This window comes from Solanum tuberosum, unplaced genomic scaffold (genome assembly GCF_000226075.1).
Source record: "Solanum tuberosum cultivar DM 1-3 516 R44 unplaced genomic scaffold, SolTub_3.0 scf00285, whole genome shotgun sequence".
In the NCBI taxonomy this organism is placed as follows: Eukaryota; Viridiplantae; Streptophyta; class Magnoliopsida; order Solanales; family Solanaceae; genus Solanum; species Solanum tuberosum.
Window position 1 is genome coordinate 601,373 of NW_006239208.1, and position 14,431 is coordinate 615,803.

The 14,431-nt window shown below is 33.1% G+C and overlaps 2 protein-coding genes across 3 annotated transcripts in view; both read left to right on the forward strand.

Annotated features, from left to right (window-relative positions):
* Positions 1-711, forward strand: part of LOC102583457 (protein GIGANTEA-like) — a 35,967-nt gene extending 35,256 nt beyond the window's left edge. For both annotated transcript variants that reach the window (XM_006358977.2, XM_006358978.2), the window contains one exon: positions 46-711. In XM_006358977.2, the coding sequence (XP_006359039.1) occupies positions 46-345 (300 nt within the window). In that variant the 3' untranslated portion in view covers positions 346-711. The remainder of the gene's footprint in view (positions 1-45) is intronic.
* A 6,799-nt stretch (positions 712-7,510) lies between these two features.
* Positions 7,511-14,115, forward strand: LOC102584007 (uncharacterized). The gene is made up of 3 exons (XM_006358979.2): positions 7,511-7,874; positions 11,567-11,647; positions 13,337-14,115. The coding sequence occupies exons 1-3, from the start codon at positions 7,716-7,718 to the stop codon at positions 13,730-13,732; spliced, it is 636 nt and encodes a 211-aa protein (XP_006359041.1). The 5' UTR covers positions 7,511-7,715; the 3' UTR covers positions 13,733-14,115.
* Positions 14,116-14,431: the final 316 nt, after the last annotated feature.

Below are 14,431 nucleotides of genomic sequence, written 5' to 3' on the forward strand. Positions count from 1 at the left end.
TTCATCACTTGAAGATGATATATTCTTCTTGTTAATACATTGCAGTGCCGCTTACCGGCCACAGTTCATTGTATTTCTCATCCAAGTGCTATCGTACGTGCACTCAGCATATCACTTCTCCGTGCCATTATGCATACTGGTTCAATAAAAACTAGAGCTAAACGAGCTGATGTAAATGGTATCCATGGTCCTGCTTATAAGTACTTAAACATTGGCACTATTAACTGGCAAAGGGATATCGAGAAGTGTTTGACGTGGGAAGCTAACAGCCGAATTGAAAATGGAATGTGTACAGAATTTCTTGATATGGCTGCTAAGGAATTAGGGTGTACTATATTCATTTGATCCAACTTAAATTAATGGGGGCAGTATATTAGTTTTCTTCCCATGATTTGCCACATGAAATTCACAAGATTAGAAAGTGACCATCTATTGGCATGAGGATGGAGAAAGGAGAAAGAGCTTTAGTTACAGTCAGGAAATGAGATTAGTGTCCTTTTGACACATCCATGATCATATGGAAATATAGGTAGTCCTTCTCTGGTTGTATTTTTTTTTTTTTTTTTGGTTCAGTTTATGTTTGATGTACACCTGAATATGAACATGATTGTGAAAATATGATTTATTAATATTCAGTGTGAGTGTGACCAACAAAAAGGGTGTCTCTTATGTAATAACCATGTCTGATTTCTTTGCCAGTTTCTTCAGAAAGTTGATGGGTCTTTTTTTCATTTCAACTACTCAATGTGTGCACCAGGTTTAGTTTGAGTAAAATCAACTCTTTGCTGTATGATTAAATTGATTACAAATGCCAGTATCAAAACAATGATAGTTTTCATATGACCAAGCACTTGGAACGAAACAGCAGTTAATCTGCTAGTGCAAATGAACTGGCTGAGGTTAGATTAGTACCAGACATTTGATGAATTTTAGTATAAGTGTTTTTGTGATGGATTAGGATGTATTAAAAATGTGGTACAAATAAGTTAATCTAAAAATTGGTCTGTATGCTATTTCCTTGGAGGAATTGTGATGCATATATTCAACGGAAAAGGGCCAAAAATACCCTTGAACTATTCGAAAAGGTTTAAAAATACCCTTCATTCACCAATTGTGTTACTAAAAAGGGAAACCTACATAAATATACTATATTAAAAAAATATTTACCATTTATAGCAATAACATTTTTTTTTCACTTGATCACTTTTAATACAGTTTTAATACATATTACAAAGAGCAATTTATTATTCACATATAATACAAGTTTTATTGATGGATAATACATTTTATCACACATTTTTAATACACTTATAATACAATGTGTCAATTTTTTACCAAACAAACATAATATATTTTAAAAAAATAGTTATAATACATATATATTGCATACATAATTCACTTTTAATACATATTGCAAGTTTAACATAGTATTGTTATGTATTGCTATAAATAGTAATAAATAAAAAGTGTCGCTAAAGTCAGTAATTATTTATTAAAAACTATTCATCCAAGTAATTTTTCCTTAAAAGATGCCCCTTAGTCCACCTTTTTGGTTCACTATTACCCTTAAAACTAACAACCTTTTATTTTTTAATTTTTATTATTATTAATTATTACATGGCATCATTCTATTGGATAAATTTAAATTTCAAACCCACTAAATTTTTTTTCTACCCATAGCCACATTCTTTGATCCAAACCCAATTAAAAGATTCGTCAAAATTAAAAGATTTGATCATCTCTTCTCTCCCCTTCAAACCTAATAACTTATTTTCTTTCTCATCACCATATACATCCTCAATCAAAGGTAATTAAAATAATGCATATGTTCATATCAGTGGTCAGGCAATCAATTAGAACTAAAAAGATCTTCTTGATTGTGTTTAAATTTGATCAATACCACCATTAAAATACAGTCTAATAAAGCATATTAGTGTAACCCCACTATGAAAAATTGAATCACTTTACAATGGTGTGAACCAAAAGGAAGAAATAAGAAGACCCAATTCACGTTACCTCAATGCCACCATGAAACACAATCAAGAATAGTTTTTTTAGTGCAACTCCACCATGAAAAATTGAATCATTTGAAAAGGGTGTGAACCAAAAGGAAGAAAGAAACAAGACTCAAGTCAAGTTACCTCAATGTCATCATAAAAACACAATCAAGAAGGGCTATTTAGTGCAACTTCCCCTTGAAAAATTGAATCTTTTCACATGAGTGTGAACCAAAAGGAAGAAACAAGAAAGATCAAATTCAAACACAATCAAGAAGAGCTTTATAGTCCTAATTGATATGACCAAATTCAAATATCAATATGTCCATTTCAAATTTAAATACTAATTGATCCAATCATTAATTTTATCTTGAAATTGTTGAATAAGAACAACGGAAAAAAGAAAATAGATTATTAGGTTTAAGGGGGAGAGAAGAGATGATCAAATCTATTATTTTTGATAAAAAATTTAATTGGATTTGGGTCAAAGAATGTGGATATGGGTTGGGTGGGTAGAAAAAAAAATTGTGGATTGGAATTTAAATTTATCCAATAGAAAGATGCCACGTAATAGTTAATAATAATAAAAATTAAAAAAATAAAAAGTTGTTAGTTTTAAGGGTAATTGTGGACCAAAAAGGTGGACTGAAGGGTATTTTTAACTCAATACGTGAATGAGGAGAATTTTTAAACCTTTTTGAATAGTCTAGGGGTATTTTTGGCCCTTTTCTGTATATTCAATCGTAGCAATTATTGACATCAATTTAGCCAACAAGGCTTGTGACCCAGCACAAAAGTATTACTCTCTCCGTTAATTTTTACTTGTCATTATTTGATTTGACACACTTATTAGGAAAATAATTATTGATATAGGTATTTTACCATACTATCCCTATTAAATAATGTTTAGTATTAGTTCTTGAAAAATGATTTGGAGAATAAGTATTTAATGTTGAGGGTAAAACATGGGGAAAAAAACAATTGTCTTCTCTTGATATGTTAAAAATGATAAGTAAAAATGAAAATCTACTTTAGGAATAAGTGACAAGTAAAAGTGAAAATCTATTTTAAGAATAAGTGACAAGTAAAAGTGCATGGAGAAAGTATTTTCTAAAAATTATCTAAAAAGAGGCACCAACGTTTCAAAAATAGAAAACCCAAAATTCGAAATTATCATGGAAAATGCCACTCTTTTTATATCACATATATATATCATATCAGATATATATATTAATATATATATATTAAAGAACCCTGGGCCCGCCTATGTGGCGCCACCACAAACCATGATTCCCTTTGAATTTATTTTATTTCCAAAACTAGTCTCCCTTGAGTTTTATGAAAAGTTGTGACTTTTATGAAAAGTTGTGATTTTATGAAAGGTTGTGACCTTTACGAAGGGTTGTAACTTTTCCAAAGAGTTGTAACTTTTTTGAAGAGACGCAACAATCATTTGTTCACATTACCCTTTGTTGTCTATAAATAGAGAACTTTCCCCTCATTTTAAAACAACGAAAATTTTGAACTTCTTCGTTTTCTTCTGGAAAATTAAATATTTGTGTACTTTGTTCATGTTGAATGGATCACTGACACCATTGTTTTTGTATCAATACACTGGTGAATAATCATTCTATCTTGAGAGGATCTATTCATTTAAACATCGGGTACTAGAGGGGAATAATTTTTGTTCACACTACCCTTTGTTGTCTATAAATAGAGGACTTTCCTCTCATTTTAAAACAACGAAAATTTTGAACTTCTTCGTTTTCTTCTGGAAAATTAAATATTTGTGTACTTTGTTCATGTTGAATGGATCACTGACACCATTATTGATTTTGTATCAATACACTGGTGAATAGAATCGTTTTATCTTGAGAGGATTTATTCCTTTAAACATCGGGTACTAGAGGGGAATAATTTTTGTTCACACTACCCTTTGTTGTCTAACTCAATTTTTTCCATTCTGTTTCATTTTATTTTTGAAGATCCTAGTATGTTTTTTACAGTCATTAATTTATGCTTATATTATTAATTGTTGTTTTTTAGTACATGCTTTAAAATTTGTTGTTTATGTTTATGCAAAGTTATTGTTATAAGTATTTGTTAGTACAGATTAAATAACAAACGTTATTTGAGTAGTCAATCAAGTTTTCTCTACTGAAATTGTTGAAGGTACAATTAAAAAAGCCCTTACAAATCTCTAATTTCTTCATCAACAACGTCATTCCTTCACATACAAAGATGTGATTTTGTGTTCTTTAGGAAATCCTCTAAGAGTTAATAACTTTGTCATTGCCCATATATTTTGGTTTTTTATGTTGTTGTTATCTATTTTACTAAATTTTATCAGTGGATTATTATGAGTACTTTTAAGGATTGAAAGTTGATTGAAGTGTTAGTCAATTTTTTGAGGTATGTTATTTCAAAACATAGGAACTTTTCAGGTTAAAATGATTTGTTATCATCATTGGATATCTCATAGTTTACTCCCTTTAATGTATGTTTTTTCTCGCTGTTTTGTTGTTTCCTTAAAATTGTATTGATTATTTTTCGTTTGGTATGTATATGATCTCACTTGGACAAAGTTTTTCGTCCTTTAATGTTTTTTTGTTTTTTCCTTCTCATTCAGCTCATCTAAATATTTTTTATGTGAGTTATGATTATTTTCGGCAAGCTTAATTTGAATAATATGAAACAAAACCTACTCTAAATAAAAGTAATATCTTAAACTACAAAAGATATGTCTATTAAAATAGATTTTTTGTCCTTCATGTCTCAAGTCATCGCTGAGCATTTTAGTTATCTAGGTTAGACTCATTTTTAATTTTTTAATGTTCGAGAATCTTTCTTTAACATGAGTCTAGAATCCAACATTTTGATCTACTTGTACTTTCATAATGCAATAATTCTACATACATATTTCTGAAAAAGTTGTAAAGTTGCATTGATGAAACATCTAGAAGGGTCTTCAGAGAAGCGGTTTAATGAAGAATGAATTTCTAAAAGGGTCAACAATATTATTTTGATGTTGGTTCAAATTTATTTTTCTCCTTCTATAAATTTTGGTAGAGTAACAAAGTAACAATAACGAAAAGTGGTGAACTTTTGACCTCAGCCAAGTAGATTGTCTCTAAAAAAATTTATCTATGTTTTTGTGGTGTACCTTTTTTAACGATCTTAACTTATTTATAACTAATATTAGTTATCGAAAACTTTCACATATTTTTTTTTCACAAGGAGTTATTCTAACCATAAAAATTATCAGATTCTATATTTTTCATGTACAAAAAAAATAGAAAAAGTGATGTTTAATCGCTACATAAAAACATCACTCAATTTTAACAAGACAATTATATCAGCAAAACATATATTATGATAAATTATGTAAAAGATAAAAATGATTAGATATCAAGATATTTTTAATCATTAATTATATATTTACAATTCTTGAGATATGTGATAATGTCAAATCATTTAATTTCTGTTGAAATGTTCTAAAAACCTACTAAAATTTACTTTTTTTTTTCTTCTTATAACAATCGATTGTTGTTCAAAAGCTTAGAAAGATTATTTATGCCCGTGCGAAGCGCGGGCAAATTATCTAGTATATATATAAAAGAGAACCTTAAGCCCACCTTCGTGGCGCCATTACAAACTAGGATTCCCTGTTAGTTTATTTATTTCCAAAACTAACATTCCCCTTTTATGAAAAGTTGTGGCTTTTATGAAAAGTTGTGATTTTATGAAAAGTTGCGACTTTAATGAAGAGTTGCGACTTTTATGAAAAGTTGTGACTATTATGAAAAGTTGCGACTTAATTGAAGAGTTGAGACTTTTATGAAAATTTGTGACTTTTATGAAAGGTTGTGACCTTTCCGAAGGGTTGCAACTTTTTCAAATAGTTGTAACATTTCTGATAAGGCACAATAAAATAATTTTGTTTCACAACTGCCCTTTGTTGTCTATAAATAGAGGGATTTCCTCTCATTTTTAAAACAACGAAAAATTCTTAACCTCTTCTTCTTCCTCTTCCTCCTCTTCCTCTTCTTCCTCTTCCTCTTCTTCTTCCTCTTCCTCCTCTTCCCCCTCTTCCTATTCTTCTTCTTCCTCCTCTTCCTCCTCTTCCCCCTCTTCCTCTTCCTCCTCTTCCTCCTTTTATTCCTCCTCTTCTTCCTCCTCTCCTCTTCGTCTTCTTCCTCTTCCTCTTCCTCTTCCTCTTGCCTGAAAAGGACATCTGAGGCCAAAGTTATGACCATTTGAAGTTTCACCAATTTACAACTACTTTTTCAAGTTTCAATCTCTAATTTGGTGAAACTTCAATCTCCTCTTCTTCTTCATAATTAAATATTTGTGTACTTTGCTCCTATTGAGTGGCTCACTGACACCATTGCTTATGTTACAGATCCTGATTTGTATTATTACAATCATTAATTTATGCTTATGTTATTAAGGATAAATGAAACGATGTAATAATTTTTATTTTCCTTTATATTATTAATGTTTGTTACTTCGTAGTTTTGTATGTAAGATAATCTAGTGTTTTAGTTTTAATGATTGATAGGTTTTAAGTATTATTTTATAAATTCCGTGATATTAAATTCCCGCGCGAAGCGCGGATAATTTTACTAGTATATATATAATTGAATATGTATGATATACATGATGAGGGCTTAAAAGATCACCAGATTAATTGGACTGTGTATTTGATTTATTCAAACAATTTTAAAATGTATTTGATATCTTTTCTCAAATTTTTATAAGGAATTTGAATATTAGAAAATAATCTAATATTTTTTTCCTATGAAATTAAGAAACACATGAATATACATTAAAAATCTGAGTCTAATGTCATTTTGGAAGGATCATATTTTAAATTAAGAATAAAATCTGAAATAATACCCTAGAAAAAGGGACATTTTTATAAGAAAAAAATCTATCTAATTACACAAAACATATGTCAATCACTCTATATATAGTTGAAATAATTATATTTTTCTCACTAATTAATAATTTTGCATTAAATTTCAAGTCAGATACACCATTCATTCAGATTTCAAGTCATATATATAGTACCAAATACATTCTAAAAATACAAATACATACGGAAAAAGGTGAGAGAGAATCAGTATATATCTAATATACATGCGAATCACGCTTGAATATAATGTATATGAAACATATTACATTTATAATCCTTCTGTATCTGAATACATTAAATATATGTATACAATGAAGTAAATATAGTAGGGAAGATAATTTCGAAAATTAAAGTGAATACATTAAATATATATATAGGATGAAGTAAATATAGTAGGGAAGATAATTTAGAAAATTAAAGTGAAACACGTAATTAAACCTTAAACGAGTGGGATTTGCCAAATCCATATTACCGACATGCCCAATTGGCACGAAAATGTATTTTAATTATACTAATGCATATAAGCATCCACGTGGAAAATGAGAAAGTAAGTGCTAGCACAAGATAACTTAGCATGCACCCTCTCTCTTTCACAAGTGGAATCAAAACAAAAACATTTTGCAGCTGTTATAAGAAAGCTATACACATTACCTTCCAATTACAGTTTTCACACCTCCTCGCTTCATTGGCCTATCGCCGCCGCTTATACTCGCTTTCCGATCGCCGGCGATTCATCCAACCTTAAGTTATCCAACCGTAGAGTCAGCTGTTTTTTTTTGTTTTTTTGGTTGGGGGTTTAGATGGCGAAGAAGAGGAAGTCTTTGGCATCGAGTATCGATGAGGTGGATCGAACCATGTACTCCACGTTTTGTAGTGCAGCGAATTCGCTTTCACAGCTTTATAGTCAGGCTTTGAATCAACAGAAGCTTTCATTCCAGGCCGGTGAACGACATGGATTGGTATTTATTTATATGTTTTTGTTAATTAAGTAATTAATTTTTAATATATGTTTATTTTATTTTATTTTTGTAGCCCTTTATGTTTACATTTGATTGATTAAGCAAAGGAGTTGTTTAATTAATGCTGATATTATGGAATTGTTGTTTCTGTGTATTTCTGAGACTTGAGGGTTTAGTGTGAAGAATTGCTGTATATTGTTTTGATATGGTAAACCTCAATACCGAACCCATCCCTATCCAGAGTGTAACAGTGGGGTTTTCAGCTCTTCGAACCCTTAACCTCATGGTTGAAGGTGGAGGTCCCTATCAGATGATTCACTATGCTATTCCCAGTTGTCATGATTGTTTATTTTTGGATAATAAATCCGAGTGAACTGGCCTAACCCCAATCGGCCCACAGGTTTGGAATTCAGGGAAGTATGAGTCTGCCCCTTTACCTGCCCACTTAAATACTAGTCTCCTTGTCATTAACCCTGAACCGGAGCCCTTAGGACACCTCACTTGTCGAGAAATGTGCATTTCAATTAACTTTAATAATGTTGTTTGAATATGCGGTTAATAAGTGAATAATAGCCTAAGAGGGACTCAATTTCTCTTCATTCTGGTGTTTAAGAGTAGGAACTGGTTTGTATCTGGATGATTCAGCTCTAAATGTTTTGAACGCTTGCTAATATGGGAGAGCTTATGTATGGTATGAATGATGGGGCTAAGTTCTTTGTTTAGTTGTTTTCAGTGTGTTTTCTCTTCTCTATAGGAATTCTATTGGTGTCTGCAATTGTTGTATGGATAAGCACAATTAGACAACTGTCATGTAAAAATCTTGCACTAATAGCCTCATTTCCTTTTTTGAGAAAGTGAATAGCCTCATTTCTTGATGATAGCTAATGCCCCTTGGTCACATTATATATTTATTACTTTTTGGACAATAATATCATCTGGTCCAGTTCAAGGTTTCCTTAAAAAGTATGGGTCATTTTAGGTTAGACAAATGTGTGTTCTTAGCTTGAGTTGTATGTGTCATGTCTATGCCAACTCATACTTCTTCATTCTCTGGCTTAAAAAATATTCTTTGAGTCTTTGTTGTGGGGCTTTATAAGGTACATTTGGTCTAATTTTGCAGTTTCTACTGGCAACCAAAAGTTATCTGTTTTCTGGAGTATCTATAGAACACTGAATAGAAAGTGACAAGAAATTGGTTGCTTCCGTCGGTTCAAGAGTTTTCAAATTGGTTTGTTGTTCTCTTTGCAGATTTTTCTTCTTCCAACACCAAATTCTCAAACTTTTGACGTTTGTCACGCTCAGTGATTACAGTTTGTATCCAAATATTAGAATGATTGAGCTCGACTGTGTGAAAACTATGTTTATTGATTTGATCTCTTTCGGAACCCATATTGCAGGCTTGTATAGCCTCGCCTTTGCCAGTTGCATGAAGTAAGAGTTCATTGATTGGCTTTAAGGCAAACAACGAGAGTACTAATCATTGTTGTGAGTACTTTTAGATAGGTAATTGAGAAGACCAAACCACAAGAACTACTTGTACATGGGGGTTTTCCCCCTTTAATTAATGAAATTATTCCTTGATTAAAAAAAAGGACAAACTACAAGAGAAGGAAGGAAGGTGTGTCTGGCTAATATATACGTGAAAACACGTGGGGAGGAGTATGGAAGGGAAAAGCATGCACCTGATGCACTCAGTTGGAATGCTTGCAAGAAAGGGATTAAAAAGAACAAAACAAAAGTAGCTTGAAGAAGCAAAGCCGGATATTATAGGTAGCAGGGAAAAGAAGAAAGGTGAACAATTTCTACATGCTTAGGATAGCTTTTTGTTGACTCTAAGTAATGGATGGCTGGAGGTGAACAATTTCTACAGGCTAAGGATAGCTTTTTGTTGAAGACACTAAGTAATGGGTGACTGGAGATGGAAGAGGTTGTTGGAAAATCCCTAGATGCTAAATTTGTACATCAGATTGCCTTGGCCATAGCATAAAATAAGAGGTCATTGATTGGTTTTGATGTGAAGAATGAAAATAATAACTAGACATCAATTGAATTTTACCAATCAAAACGAAACATCTATAGAATTTGGATAGGCAGTTCTGAATGTGAACCAACAAGAGAAGGATAAAAGGTAGAAGGTAATAACTCTGATGTATTTGTTCCTTTTCCTTATTAACAAAAAGGTAGAAGGTAATAGCAGGTTTGATAGCAAAGAGTAGAAGGTAATTGGTAGACAGCTAATAGAAGGAAAGAAGCAGTGGGTGATTGATATACATGAAGAGGTATGTTTGTGCAGAAACAGGCAGAGGTTTTAGAGAAGTTGGGGGAGGAGTAGAAGTGGAAAGCATGCACATGATGCGCTCAAGTGGAATGATTCCCTTGAAAGAAAGGGCTAGAGAAGAACCAAAATATAAGTCCTTACCCCCCACCCCCCACCCCCCACCCCAAAAAAAAGAAAGAGAAGAGAAGAGCCAAATAGAAGCATCTAAGAAGCAAAGGTAAAGGATAAGGATGGATAACAGGAAAAAGAAGAATGATGAAAAAGCACTAAATACTTAGGACTAGTTACTGAACGCACTGACAAGTGGGAGACAGGAGATTGGAAGCGTGTAAGTTGGGAAAAGCCCTAAATGCTAAGGTTATATGTCATTGTCCTTGTCGGTAGTATGACATACGAGAGTATTCATCAACTTTAATAGCTTTTAGATAAACAAGTGATAATCCACTCGGTGATATACATGAAGGTTATGTGTTGTGCTGAAAGAAGCTGAGGCTTAGAGAAGTTGGAGGAGGAGTATGGTAGGGAAAAACATGCATTGGATGCTTTATCAAAAAAAAAAACATGCATGGGATGCCCTTAGCTGGGATAATCCCTCTAATCAAACACGATATTATTTTATGCAAAATTTTATGTTGAGATTATTTTCTTAAGACTTCCAACCAAAAGACCCGAAAATGCTAAAGGAATCTTTAGCTCCCAGGAAAGGGTAGTGTGGAAAGAAATATGGTACAGAGTAAAGAGTGTTAGAAGAAGAAAGAAGAAAGGGGGAAAACTTTAAATGTTAAACGATGCTTGTGTAGGTCCTTGGATGCTAATCGCTGTGCTAGCCAGTAGATTTTTCTTCAACCCCATCATCTGGAACAGAACTTTAGCTCATTTAAGTGATAGAACTTGATTGTAGCGAAATACATATAATCATAACAAATTCACCGAGTTTAGAAGGTTGTGATTGGTCCAAAGGTCGGGTCACAGACAGATTTCTCGGTTATCAAAAATAAATAAAAAATAAAAAAAATAACAAATTCAGTTTGAAAATCTGTTTGGGTCGAATAGCATCTTAGGATGCATCAACAAAATTAGGATTCAAAACATTAATACCTCAGTTTTATTTTTGTTTTAGATTGGACTTGGTGATAACTGATAATTATTTCCCAAATTTACAATATAGTTATGCCTTTAATCTAGCTACGAACGTGCAAGTACATATTGTTTCTAAGCTTTCATTTTTTATTTATTTTTAACTGATTTCTAAGCTTTTATTATGCCTTGTGCTTATTAAGGTTTTATGATGTTTTTGCTGTTAGACATTTTGCTTTGTTATGTTTTAAAGTGAATGATCTAGTTAGGTTGTGGAGGTTTAGTTTCCAATGAATTGTGAGATTTATTTTTGACCTTATACAACATGTCTTTATAGGAGAAAATGTATCAATGGATCTTGAGGCAACAAGAGGGAGGATCCAGAGTAACAACTGCTGACATGATGAACTACCTGCAGGTTCTCTTGGCTAACTTTTAAGTTGATTTCTTTGATTTATCTTTCATGTTATATGCTGTGGAGTTCTTTTATCTGCTAATAGCTCGTGAGATTTGTTCTTTGGTTAGGAGCAGTATGATCCATGATAGCGAGATGTTTGAGGTGTTCTAGTCCATCGATCTCTATTTAAGCTCAGTTTCCTTTCATAGAGAAAGCTCATCCCTTTTCCACTGGAAAGTGGGTAGACCCAGGATTTGATCTTCTTGTGGGATTCAAAACTAAAATGACTGATCATTATTAGAATAAGAAAGGGAGGCCTGATGCATGAAGCATCCCACATTCACACAGGGTTCGGGAGGGACCATGCCCGAAGGGAATAAGAATAGTGGAAAAATTCTTGATGAAATAGAGAAGAGATAGAAACTGACCTGAACTTTCATTCGGCGCACAAACCACTCGGTTCATAGAATCTGCCAATCTGGTGACTCACTGTTTCACCGTTGCTCACCATGGTGTGGCCTCTTAGCTATCCTCCTTTCAGAGTTTGTATGCTTGAAATGCATCAGTTTTATGCTCCCACCTTATCCCAGTTATTTCTATTCCTCCACTAGAAGTAACAGAATTCATATATTCACTGGAAAGTTCCCAACTTACACTTTTATTCACAATTCTGTGACCTTTACCTACCAGATAGTAGGGCATATATAATATGCTTAGCATCCAAATTGAATTCTTTTGTGGTAATTCTTTTCTGATAAGGAATGTAGTTCTTCTTAATCTTACTCAACATTCCTCGTGAAATTCCACCAAATGATGATCAACACTATGTTTTGTACTATTGTGTGTTCTCAATTGAGAATACCTCTTGTATTATGGTGCTTTCCTTTATCAAAGAAATTACACTTTTCTTGATAATCGATAAATCTCTGAGGGCACAATGCACAATTAGATACTCGGAGGTAAATGGTCCGCCCTTCTACTATTCATCACTTAAATACCAGGCATTTGTCTACGAAAAACCTGCATCATGCGGCCAATGATCAAATGCCAGGCATTCTACTATTCATGTAGTAATTGATATGGTATGGAAATTTGGACCAGAAGAAGATTTGAGACAGCAACCATTCAAGCTACTTATGATTAAAATCTGATTTTCTTCAGTTATGATTAATAGACTTGTGTTATTTATAAGAAAAATGATTTGTATAAGTGCTTCTCGTGCTTACCTTCTAATTCTCTCCATTCGCCTATTTTTAGTTGAAGAGTACATGTGCATGTCTTATTTAAATTTAGCACAAAATTTATCAGGTACTGAAAAGATGGTCTTTTTATAATACTATTAAAATCTTTTTGCAAGTAATTCAGGAGATCATAAGTTGCCAGTTTTAAAAAAATGTAGTTCGTGAGATCATGCATCTTTGAATCCTTGTTATAATGGAAAAATAGTACCCTAGTTGATGATAGTTTCCTGTATTCTGTGTGTGAGAAGCTGATTTCATACTGTGCTGATACTGAATTGAAAATTATGTGGAGGTTGCAAACATTTTTTCCTTATTTTTCCGGTTTTCATCCTTTTTTGGTTTCTACTTCAGTGAATGATTGGTCATAATAATCTGAGACATCCTCCTACTTTTTCTACATTTGATCTGTATGTTGTTTGTCCGAATGTGCATTTACTGATCTTATCTGAAAGTGCATTTAACTTGTCAGTCGGAACTGGACTACAGTGGAGAGGACCATTCAATGTCGCCTAGACCACCGCAGAACCAACATTCTCAACCAATGCATTTTGCAAATTCAGGTTTCCCAGTCTCTTCAGGCTCAATTGGTGTAGCAGCTCCAGGACATGGTGTACGATCGGATCATGATCCGCAATCGAAGAATTACGTTTTCTCAAATGCTCTTTCAAGCCCTGTTCGGCAAAGCCTGCAGAATTATCAAGTTGCTCAAGGAGGTTACTTTTCAAACAACGTTCAGCCTTCAAATGGAGCAAGAAACAACGAAACGAACCTCCACCACCAAAATAGGGAGTCCAATAGCTATAACTCAGCTGATGCGTCCATGGATATGCATTCTGATAGCCCTGGTCATGATTTTACTTACTGAAGTAGTCTGTAAATAGAATGTTTCTGGAGTTGCTTCTCGTCATGCCGTGGTATTCAAGCAGCAAGTTCAGGTTGATTGATTGTCGTGTGTAGCAGCTGTTGTCAGGGAGAAAATGCCGTTATTGAATTGGCTGTTTGATTCAGAGATTGAAAGGTGCGTTCGTGTTGGCTCGTAAATCATCATTCTGTTGTCATGCACATGTGCTCTTACGTAAAATGCAACGTGATGGGCATAATACTTGCTGAATACACTGTTGTTTCTGTTGAACTAGTTAGTTCTTTTCGATCTTCTATGATGTTTATGGAGTATTACTTTAGTAGGGTATAAATATATATAGATATATGATTGCGCTCATTTGTTGTGACTTGTGACGTTCGATTGCATATGTTCTTTTTTTTCAAATTGACATACCTTGCATCTTTGCCTCAGCTCAGACCCTTACACTCTTTTCCACGCTTGAAGGCTCATTTAGGGTGTGTTTGGTATGGAATGTGTTCCTATTTTCTCATGTTTGGTTGGTCTGGTTGGTCGATATGTTTTAGAAAAAATATTCTTCAAGAACACAAGTTCCTGAACCTAAAAATGAGAAAAATGACTTTCCTTATCGAAGTAGGGGAATTAAGTTGCATGAGTAACATTCCAAGTTCATTGTCTCTTTTCCACCCACTCAATGCCTCTCCAACCCTCACCCCTTGATCA